This window comes from Tubulanus polymorphus, chromosome 2 (assembly GCF_964204645.1).
Source record: "Tubulanus polymorphus chromosome 2, tnTubPoly1.2, whole genome shotgun sequence".
NCBI lineage: Eukaryota > Metazoa > Nemertea > Palaeonemertea > Tubulaniformes > Tubulanidae > Tubulanus > Tubulanus polymorphus.
In genome coordinates, this window is record NC_134026.1 from 31,841,639 (window position 1) to 31,853,542 (window position 11,904).

The following is an 11,904-nucleotide window of genomic DNA, read 5'->3' on the forward strand; positions in this document are numbered from 1 at the left end:
TTGGTCGAATTCGGGATTGATTTCAACTCGGGTAAGTATTAATCTACAGTATCAGTAATATAGATGAGTAGGGAGTGGGCGGGGCTATGTGTCAATCAGGTATTGTCTGTTAGACGGTGTAGTAGCCGGGAGGGCGTGGCTCTGCAGGGGTTTACTGGTTATTGTTCTCTCTGGGGTATTGTCACAGTGTATGTGTATATATCAGTCAGTCAGTGTTTCATACACGTATAAAGTCAGTCGCTACTCTCTCTGATCCATCTCTGTGGAGAGCCACTGATCCAACATTCACACTGGACCGTCGCGATTCTGTTACTATCACATCATCAGCTTCCAGCAGCATCAATAACATCTCTACTACTGGGAAAACAAAGCTTTAATAACAGGCTTCACTAAACCAGGAGTAACAACAATGTTATAAAACTGAGGAGGAATTATAAACATTTATTCCGTGTTTTATGATCTTATCAAAACGCATTTAAACTTTTCACAAACGTTCGTTGGGAATTATTTATAATCTGGTGAGTACAGTTAACAGAATCTTAGTTTATTCTCGTCTTCAGATTTTAGATCACACTCACAAAGTTTTATTAAATAAGTTATATTTAAAGTGTCTTACAAATCTTGAAAATAATATTTATTATTAAAGTTATCATTTAAAGGTGTTAGTTCAGGTTTTATAGTGAAGAGTTATGGGGAGGTTTAGGGGGTCTTACTGAGGTTTAGGGGGTCTTACTGAGGTTTAGGGGGTCTTACTTAGGTTTAGGGGGTCTTACTGAGGTTTAGGGGGTCTTACTGAGGTTTAGGGGTTTTGGATTGTAAAATGATGCTAATAATGATTCGTAATTGGATCTAATGATATAGTAACTAGAGTTTGTATGGTTTAGTATAAACCTCTTTGAGCTCTCACACCCTACACCCCCTACCTCTAATTCTACTATACAAACCAACTGTGTAATTATTGTTGTGAAGAGAACTATTGTGTAAGAACAAATAGAAGTCTCTTTCTCACTGAGGCTGACTAAATAATCTGTTTGGCTTTAAGTGCTTAATGTGTTATACATGTTATTGTTTTTATACCAATTCTAGCTGAGCAAAGTTTTATGCATGGTTTTTAGAATAAGTCTTAATGCAATGTGTTAGAATTCTCACGATTCATAGAAACTCTGATCACAAATTTTAACTCCTAAATATCGGATTACAAATCTTGAACATTGCGGGCCGCGTTATTCTTAAAACTACCGTTAGAATGCTGCATCGATCCAAACAATGCCCCCTAAACGGTTTAAAATTTAAATTCAAAAGTTTCTAAAATGTTTTACTCAATATTTAATTGTTCTGTTTATAAAGGTGTGAAAATTTATGCACGTTTGGTCCTGAATCTAACAAACAAACAAACAAACAGTCAGTGTCCTGTATGACTCACAGTATGACTGTAATTATACAGTATCATAACCAAACTATGTTGTTAAATATCTTTCTTTTGTCCTCTCTCTCTCTACCTCTCTCTCTCTCTCTCTACCCCTCATCCTCTTTCCCTCTACGTCTCATATCTCTGTCTCTTTCTCCACTGACTACCTAAAACAATAAGTAACTCTCTCCCCCTCTCTCTCTCTCTCTGAACCCGTATACTACTTGTAGGTAGAGTCTGGTGTTTGAAAATCAGCTGTCAAAATTTAAACGCCTAAACTGCATACACTGAGAATTTCTATTGTTTGAATTAAATGGTTTCAAACAAAGAATCAATACTCACTCGCCACAGCTGTGCCTTATCTGCTGCTACGTTTTAATAATACAATCGGTTAGAATTTGAATTCACAGCTGTGAGTGACATTAGGTAGAAATATGGAAGGAGTGTGTCGCAGCCTGAAGGGTTTGAAATCAGTCTTTAAAGTGTGTCTTCTACATCAGTAGGGCCCAGGGGTTGATATAATACCTGACAGGGGGATGATACCAGACAGGGAGATGATACCAGACAGGGGGGGGGGATGCTGCTGCTGACAGCCAGGAACTGCTGCGATGCTTTATGTCTGTTAACACTTCATGTCATTATGATGTAATTGAGTCTGGAATCTGAATCTAATCTCTGTTCATATTTAATTGATTTATATTTACAGAGTAATGAATGAACTAAGAGGTATGGATAGAGGTATGGATGTATCTGTGAGAGGTATGGAGGAGGTCACCACTGAATTAGAGAGAGGAGTGAACAGATTGAGGAATACAAATCCCGATAAATTTCAATCGATGTGTAAAATGCATCTGTCGTTTTTGTTGGATCTTTCTGGAGCGAGTCTGGAGGAATTCCTCTCCGAGCCGGATGATGATTCCTCCGACCAAAATCAATCATCGACCTCGAAATCATCGTCAAAAACATCGAAATCATTCACGACTCCGTTTCAGAAGAGGAAGAGTAAGTTTTCACTTTACATTTGAGAAAATAGAAAATTAAAACCATTCAATGAACAAATGAGTTTATATTTAAAAACATTGATTGTTGATGGACTAGTTAAGATCGGACTAGTAAGACTATCCCACTGAGTACCGGGGTAGAATCTTCACCCGGTAAAGAGACTGAGACTCAAACTGTATTCTTATTTAGTTTTGAATTGTTGTTTTGCAGATAAGAATTGCAGTGTTTTTTCTGATGTTCCCAGTTTATCTGAAGATTGTATTAAACAAGTTTTACAGTTAGTGCAGTATCTCGGCAGACCTAACAGTAAGTTCTCCAACCTCTCTCTCCAACCTCTCTCTCCAACCTCTCTCTCTACTTCTCTCTCTACCTCTCTCTCTACCTCTCTCTCTACCTCTCTCCCTACCTCTCTCTCTACCTCTCTCTCCAACCTCTCTCTCCAACCTCTCTACCTCTCTCTCCAACCTCTCTCTCCAACCTCTCTACCTCTCTCTCTACCTCTCTCTCCAACCTCTCTCTGCCTCTCCAACCTCTATTCAGATTCTGTATCTATGCTCTTCTCTCAATAATTAGCCTCATACACTGATAAATTAACCAATAATTTGCCTATAAATTACATGTTCTACAATCGATTTTACTCCAGTGATTTTGAATGAGAGAGTTTTTCATTTCACTAATGTGAATGACTCTTCAGTAATTACATCATTGAACCCCTTCAGGGCGAGACCCAGCCTCTCCCTCTCTACTCTCTGATTCCCTGTGGCTCATCCTTATTTCACTAGTTGATTTCTTTCTATTTAAAATTCTTCAACTAGAAAAATTAATTTTGCTCTCTTCACTAATGAGCCCCCCTCAGCCTAGCTATTCCCACGGTTATAAATCACGGATTAACTCTCATTACTCTTAGATTAATCTTACTCTACCTATCCGAACCTATAGTTCAGCGATATAGTATAAATGTTGAAATGAACTTTGTAAAAGGACGAGGGCTCTATATCTATCGGTACATTGTTGAGAGATCGCTATCGGTTACGAGCGACTGCTGGTATACAGGTGAATTATTCGTACAACAATTGAAAAATGCATCTCACATGCATTGAAAAACGGGTCACAGAGAACCGAACCGACTACGACCCGACCCAAGACACTCCTTTATTATAAAACACAATCATTCCACTTTACTGTGAACAGATTGTAGTAACATCCTGTCTCGCAGGTGCATTTTATGAATATTTTTAGAAATTCGAACTCTATCCACACAGGGCTGCCGGGTAACAGGTGAATTATGATTAAACAGTTTTAATTGTTATAATTTCCTGTTGAAATTTAAGATAAATACGATATATAAGTTGCTATCCAGGTGTAACAATAAACCTGAGATCGGAGAGGAGGAGAATTAAATATGGCTTCACAAATACTTGATAAATACTATGTGAATTACACTAAATCAAATATTGATATCATCATCTCTAAGATCAGGGAGAGATGGAGAGTAGCCTAGAGGCTGAGGATGATTTAAATGTTACATAAGATTAAACATTATGATTTCTAGTTTGAAGTTTCTCATTGATTAAACTTGTAGTATCTATGTGATCTAGTGTCAGGGTCTATCATCATCATCGGGCCTTCAGGGCTTGTGTTTCTACAAGTCATTATCAACCTGTCTGTCTGTCTGTCTGTCTCTGTCTGTCCGGCTGACTAACTCCAGATCGGGTGTAAATCCTAGTCTGAGTCTTATAATAACTTCAGTCTCAAATTCTATTGTTTATAGAATATTAATTAATTATAGGAAGTAATTAATTAATAAGTTTGATTTGAGCATATGATCAGAGATGATCTTTATAACGACTACTGTGTGTAATTACGGTCAATGTAATTATATAATTGGATAATTAGTTCGACCATAATTAGCCCTGAGAGTATAATTAATCAATTATGAAGATCTATAATTGGTTAGATGTCATTTTTACTCATATTTGAGAGTTGTGTGAGATGAATTGTAAAATCCTGGCCTTAATTATTCATTTCTTTGATGCAGTTTTTAAGCAATCAATTTCTCAGTATGTGGTGGTATATCAGTAATTATTGATGAGTAGATGGTTAGGGGAGGGGGCCCTGGCAGCTGGACACATATATATATATATATATGTATAGTGCTTGGTGGTGATTGTTTAATATTTAATCCATCTCTCTTTATTCATACAAAACCCAAAAGCGTTTGATCGAATCTTCTTGTGAAATATGTGAATGCTTGTTTGTATTGTTATCTATTTCTAAGCATTATTTGAATTCATCTGCAGCCAATCTAAAACTCCCCCCTCCTCGTCCTATAGAGCCTTCTCAGCCCCTATATATCTATCTCCTATAGTTGTATATATAATAAAACAGCCTATAAACCCCCAATAGCTAATTCTCATGTATAGATCCATAGCTAATTGTCTCCTCAATATCCTCTCCTCAGACTTTACATTATAACCTCGAGCGCAGTCATCTCTCATTGATCTTTGTCATCTTTTATTTTGCTTAGATCTGAAGTTTATTATTTCAGTTTTTGAATCGTTCAATAAACAAGGCAGTTCGTGTTGCTAGGTTATTTGATTTATTTTCGCTGGTCATAAAAACATTTAGTATCACATGTTACATCATTGTTACAGCGGCGAGTGGGTTTTATTACCACACCCATTCTCTCTTTCATCCATTCTCCGGTGAGTGGGGGATCTGTTGAACTATGAGCGATGTATTTATGGAGCAGGTCCTAAAAATATCAAAATCTCAAAGGGTTTGAAGTTGACGTTTCACTGTGACTTCCAGGAGTTTGAGAGGAGATTTACAAGTTTAATCCTGGTTTAAGTCATGGGATTACAATGTTATAGTAAGAGTAACTTATAGTGAGAAAGTTAACTGATGTTGTTGTTAGATGAAGTGATGTAATGTTATAGAGAGTTAAAGGAGAGGTTGAGGGAGGTTACATCATCCGGTCAATGAATCATACACGCTATTAAATGACCATCAAATCCATCTTTCACATTCCCACAAACTCCTCTATTCAACTCGTTACTAAGCCAGTTTATAAATGAGTTTAATAAAATGTAATAATAGTTTTTGTTTCTATGATATTTTACAGATATAAAACAAGAAGGCTTATTCCGTAAAACTGGACATTTACAACGACAAAAACAACTGAAACATCGTTTATTCACCGGTGAATCGTTACAACTAGACAACAATGAAAACAGTTACACCGCTCACGACTGCGCCAACGTCTTAAAACAATTCCTCGGAGATTTACCTGAACCGTTGCTAGGAGACCGTTATTATAAAGGTCATTGTCAAGTACCGGATATGTTGCCGACGGATACGGATGCTTTAACGGAGAAAGATCGTAAACGTATTTTCAACAAACAGATTAAATCGATACAACTTTTATTTCATCTGTTACCGGTCGAACAGGCCACGATTTTAGAATGTTTACTTAAACTTCTGCATAAAGTTTCTAAAGTGGAAGACAATAAAATGACGGCCGATACTCTGGGTACTTTATTCGCTCCACATATACTCTGTCCTAGAAAGGTAAGATTAATTCAACGATCGAATCTAAACCCGGATTATTCTAATCCGGTAGCTGGATTAAATATTTATAATATTTGATTTCAGATAACGGCTTTAGAGCTTCGAGCTGTTTCTAAAAGTATCACTAAATCAGTGGCGTTTATGATCGAAAACGGGCCGCAATTATTCAAAATACCGTTAGATCTAGCGAGAGATATCGCCACCTACTGGCGAGAGATGGAACAAGCACCGGACTCGCGTCCTAATTCCAGAGCGTCGATGACATCATCGTCCGAGGAGGATGATCCTGATCTAACTAATGAAAGATTTGGGGTAAGTTCTCCCCCCTGCTTCCGTGTCTCCCCCTCTCCCCGCTCCCTCTCTTCCCCTGCTCCCTCTCTTCCCCTGCTCCCTCTCTCCCTGCTCCCTATCCCCTTGCTCCCTCTCTCCTGCTCCCTCTCTCCCCCGCTCCCTCTCTCCCCCGCTCCCTCTCCCTCTCACCCCTTGCTCCTCTTTCCCCCTGCTCCCTCTCCTGCTCCCTCTCTGCCCCTCTCCCTCTCACCCCTTGCTCCTCTTTCCCCCTGCTCCCTCTCCTCCTGCTCCCTCTCTCCCCGCTCCCTCTCACCCCCTGATCCCTCTCTCCCCCGCTCCCTCTCTCCCCCGCTCCCTCTCACCCCCTGTGATGTTATTAATATTTTATAGTGTATATATTTCTAGTTAAGACACGACTCATCGATGGCTACAAATACTTGTATTGCATTCGTCGACCGCGAAGCGACTAAAGCCGCTAGCGCCACCACTGATACAGAAACGGCACTAGCTCAACTTTACGCTCATGTTCAATCGATGCCCGATTCATCGAGAAAACGTAAGCTACTCAAACAATTCAACAATATGAACGGAGGCGTAGCAACGCCCTTAGATACCGCTAATAATAATAACAAATCAATCGCGAAACACAAACGCACGAAATCGATCGGAAACTCTCTGAAGGTAAATTACTCCCGGATTAAACGTTGTTATAACGTCGCTAATCGACCTTTAGTTTAAACCCGGTTTATTTATATCGATTTATAGAAACATTTTATGAAAGGCAGAAAGAACAGAACAAACGTAAACCTGAATTTAAGCGAGGATGATTTACTATCAACGACTCAGGTAAATATTTATCGTTGCTACGTTACGCTATTGATTATTTATCTCTATAGTTACGTTATTATTTATCGCTATGGTTACGCTATTGATTATTAATCGCTATAGTTACGCTATTGATTATTTATGCATGTTTATTGTGTTTAGTTTGACAGTAGTGTTTATGATAAAGAGAATGAGTTTTCGTTGTGTTTAACTCCTTGTCAACACGTCAGAACTCCCGTTAAAAAACTCTTTGCTGACGCTTATAAAACGGTAAGCATATCTAGAGGGCGCCACTGATCTAGAGAGCACCACACATTGCGTATTTATTAAAGGCACTTTGATAAATTGTAGGGGTTGTAAATATATAGATGTCGCAAGTGTTTGTTATTACCTATAGAGGGCACCACAGATTGCGTATTTATTAAAGGCACTTTGATAAATTGTAGGGGTTGTAAATATATAAATGTCGCTAGTGTTTGTTATTACCTATAGAGGGCACCACAGATCGCGTATTTATTATAGGCACTTTGATATATAGCTAGTGTTTGTTAAGATGTTTTATATATATTTTTAGCCCGGTGGTATTGATCAAGTATGCATTGTTGATATGAACGATACACTGTCGCCGATAGTAACGACACCCGATGATAATAAACGTAAGAGACGTAGTTACAGCCTCGGTAACGATAGTATTGTTGGGTTATCGGCTATTCTATCACCAGTTGCCGAGAAGGCTTTGAAAGCTAGTTCTCTATCGGTAAGTTGTAACCGCCGGTATTGTTGTAACCGACGGTATTGTTGTAACCGCTGGTATTGTTGTAACCGCTGCTGATATTGTTATATTTCAACTATAATTGATTGATTTATTTATTACAGAAAGCGATAATAAACCCGAGATGTCGAGCTCCTCTATCTATATTCACATCTCCGCGGCAACTACTCTCAACTCAATCTCCGTCGAAAAAACTGAAAACTTCGTCCGGTTGCTACGTCTAAACAAATGGTTACTATAGTAACCGCAGTGCAATAAGTAAAGACTTTATCTGTCTCTATGAGTGTTCAATAGAGGGCGCTAGTGTGGTGTAATCGATGACCAATAGATGGCGCTATCATCTATGTGCTACTAGGTTTTATTGTAAACAGTTGTATATATAAAGTTAGTCTCATGTTCTTGCATTTAATTCCTCTTAATTCAAAGTTCAGTATTAAATAGAATGATTCATTAAAAACCTGTGAACAGTTTCATTATGTTTTAATTGTATAAACTGTAAATAAATGAAAGAATTAATTATAAAATGATGTTTGAATTCAGCGCTCTGGGTTTTATATAAACAGCAGCAGCAGCAGCATCCACACGGACAGGATCAGTGGACCCGGGTTCGAACCTACTCCCGAGACGATTACAAATATACTATGGATCCCATTCTTGCTTTATCTCAAGATTTGAAAATGTACATCCTCTATTCAGCATCAGTTATCAGTAATTACTTTTGTTTAAGATATTTACATTTCACCGTACGGTGCTGCCTCTATGCTCATCGGTAGCGGGATTTTCATACACTAACGTCAGTCAACTCTGGCAAGCAAGGGTTACGGAGTACAAGTGGACAGCACGACGATTGCCAGAGTTGACTTCAGTTAGTGTATGGAAATCCCGCTAACGATGAGCATAGCGGCAGCACCATACGGTCGGCACACCCCTGTAAATCCTCTATTCAGCATCAGTACCACTCTGGATCAGTATCAGTAATTACCAGGTTCGAACCCGGGACACCCCTGTACATCCTCTATTCAGCATCAGTACCACTCTGAATCAGTGCCAGTAATTACTGGGTTCTAACCCCGGACACCCCCGTACATCCTCTATTCAGCATCAGGGCAACTCTGGATCAGTATCAGTAATTACTGGGTTCGAGCCCAGGACACACCTGTACATCCTCTATTCAGCATCAGGACCACTCTGGATCAGTATCAGTAATTACTGGGTTTGAACCCTGGATACCCCTGTACATCCTCTATTCAGCATCAGGACAACTCTGGATCAGTATCAGTAATTACTGGGTTTGAACCCTGGATACCCCTGTACATCCTCTATTCAGCATCAGTACCACTCTGAATCAGTGCCAGTAATTACTGGGTTCTAACCCGGGACACCCCTGTACATCCTCTATTCAGCATCAGGACAACTCTGGATCAGTATCAGTAATTACTGGGTTTGAACCCTGGATACCCCTGTACATCCTCTATTCAGCATCAGTACAACTTGGACCACTACTGGATTCGAACCCGGGACACCCCTGTACATCATCTAATCAGCATCAGGACCACTCTGATTCACTATCAGTAATTGCTTTTGTTAAGATATTAACATTTCACCGTACGGTGCTGCCTCTATGCTCATCGTTAGCGGGATTTTCATACACTATCGTTTGTCAACTCTGGCAAGCAAGGGTAACGGAGTATAACTGGACAGCACGACGATTGCCAGAGTTGACTTCAGTTAGTGTATGGAAATCCCGCTAACGATGAGCATAGTGGCAGCACCGTACGGTCGAGACACCCCTGTACATCCTCTATCAGTACCACTCTAAATCAGTATCAGTAATTACCAGGTTCGAACCCGGGACACCCTGCTTATTAGTTATTGATTTTAAATTCCGGTAGATGGCGCATGCGAAACATAGTTCATTCTTAAACTTTGCTATCGTCAATTCAATCATTTTGACAGTTCAGCGAAATTCCGATAGATGGCGAATTTATCGTCATGGCTCGAAACCGAGATACCCCGTACATCCTCTATTCAGCATCAGGACCACTCTGGATCAGTGTCAGTAATTACTGGGCTCGAACCCGCGACACCCCTGTACATCCTCTATTCAGCATCAGGACCACTCTGAATCAGTATCAGTGATTACTGGGTTAAAACCCCGGACAACCCTGTACATCCTCTATTCAGCATCAGGACCACTCTGAATCAGTATCATTAATTACTGGGTTCGAGCCCAGGACACACCTGTACATCCTCTATTCAGCATCAGGACCACTCTGGATCAGTGTCAGTAATTACTGGGTTAAAACCCGGGAGAACCCTGTACATCCTCTATTCAGCATCAGGACCACTCTGGATCAGTGTCAGTAATTACTGGGTTAAAACCCGGGAGAACCCTGTACATCCTCTATTCAGCATCAGGACCACTCTGAATCAGTATCAGTGATTACTGGGTTCGAGCCCAGGACACACCTGTACATCCTCTATTCAGCATCAGGACCACTCTGGATCAGCATCAGTAATTACTGGGTTCGAGCCCAGGACACCCCTGTACATCCTCTATTCAGCATCAGGACCACTCTGGATCAGTGTCAGTAATTACTGGGTTCGAACCCGGGACACCCCCGTACATCATCTAATCAGCATCGGGACCACTCTGAATCAGTATCAGTAATTACAGGGTTTGAACCCGGGACACCCCTGTACATCCTCTATTCAGCATCAGGACCACTCTGAATCTGAGGGCACTAGTTTAGTGTAAGCTTTTACCAGTAGGGGGAGCTAATGAAGATACATTGACAATGAAAACAAAGATTGATTTTGAAATATTTTATTGAATGGAAATTTATGAGAAGAATTTACACATGAGTTTATGAACATACACAACACATAGGGAGTGAGAGAGCAGCGCCATCTATCTGCTGCCGCCGCTGTTAGCTCCTCCCATCAGTACGATCAATACACGATTGATTGACACATTTACATTCATTATTATTTACATTAATAATTAACAATCAGCAGAAACTAAACAATAGAACAATAGGGTTGATACTTCACTAGATACACGGTGTATCAACAGGTTGATACTTCACTAGATACACGGTGTATCAACAGGTTGATACTTCGCTAGATACACGGTGTATCAACAGGTTGATACTTCACTAGATACACGGTGTATCAACAGGTTGATACTTCACTAGATACACGGTGTATCAACAGGTTGATACTTCACTAGATACACAGTGTATCAACAGGTTGATACTTCACTAGATACACCGTGTATCAACAGGTCAGGTGTATCAACAGGTTGATACTTCACTAGATACACCGTGTATCAACAGGTTGATACTTCACTAAATACACGGTGTATCAACAGGTTGATACTTCACTAGATACACCGTGTATCAACAGGTCAGGTGTATCAATAGGGTTGATACTTCACTAGATACACGGCGTATCAATTTGAAACTTTGATTTTTCATAAACAAAGACAAAAATGTTAAAACTTTATTAACACAATTGCAAGACTATTCTACTCTGAGACTATTCTACTCTGAGACTATTCTCATTCTACTCCTGGATAGAAATCTAAACACATACAACAGGAAGATCAAATATTTCAAAATACGAGTTGGAAGGCGTTTAACAGCGTTCTCAATAGGTGGCTCTGTAGGTTTCCACCTATTTACATTTTTAGCCTCGAGAGAAAAAATATAGAATAAACAAATACAAAAATAGCAAGTAGTTAAATCATGTATAAATAATATATCACAGTAAATAATACACTAATACCTAAAAGACTGATCAGGGGTAAATATATGAGTTATATCTAAATAGGGTTTAATCCCCTGACCATATTACAGGTTTAATCCCAATAGTAACCTCTGAACGTATCAGGGGTATCGACCTCTGAACGTATCGAGGGTATCGACCTCAGAACGTATCGAGGGTATCGACCTCAGAACGTATCGGGGGTATCGACCCCTGAACGTATCGGGGGTATCGACCCCTGAACGTATCGGGGGTATCGACCCCTGAA

General features: G+C 39.7%; 1 protein-coding gene across 3 annotated transcripts; it reads left to right on the forward strand.

The window, feature by feature from the left end:
• Positions 1-227: 227 nt before the first annotated feature.
• On the forward strand, positions 228-8,324 carry LOC141899731 (rho GTPase-activating protein 19-like). Of its 3 annotated transcripts, none has more exons than XM_074786204.1 (10): positions 228-518; positions 2,115-2,410; positions 2,621-2,716; positions 5,535-5,980; positions 6,065-6,292; positions 6,677-6,952; positions 7,037-7,117; positions 7,259-7,366; positions 7,671-7,853; positions 7,973-8,324. In XM_074786204.1, exons 2-10 carry the CDS (start codon positions 2,119-2,121, stop codon positions 8,090-8,092), a joined length of 1,830 nt encoding a protein of 609 aa, XP_074642305.1. In that variant the 5' UTR covers positions 228-518; positions 2,115-2,118; the 3' UTR covers positions 8,093-8,324. The 3 variants fall into 3 exon arrangements, with proteins under 3 accessions (XP_074642305.1, XP_074642307.1, XP_074642304.1); XM_074786206.1 differs by lacking the exon at positions 228-518 and adding an exon at positions 1,830-1,890; XM_074786203.1 differs by lacking the exon at positions 228-518 and adding an exon at positions 1,831-2,025.
• Positions 8,325-11,904: the final 3,580 nt, after the last annotated feature.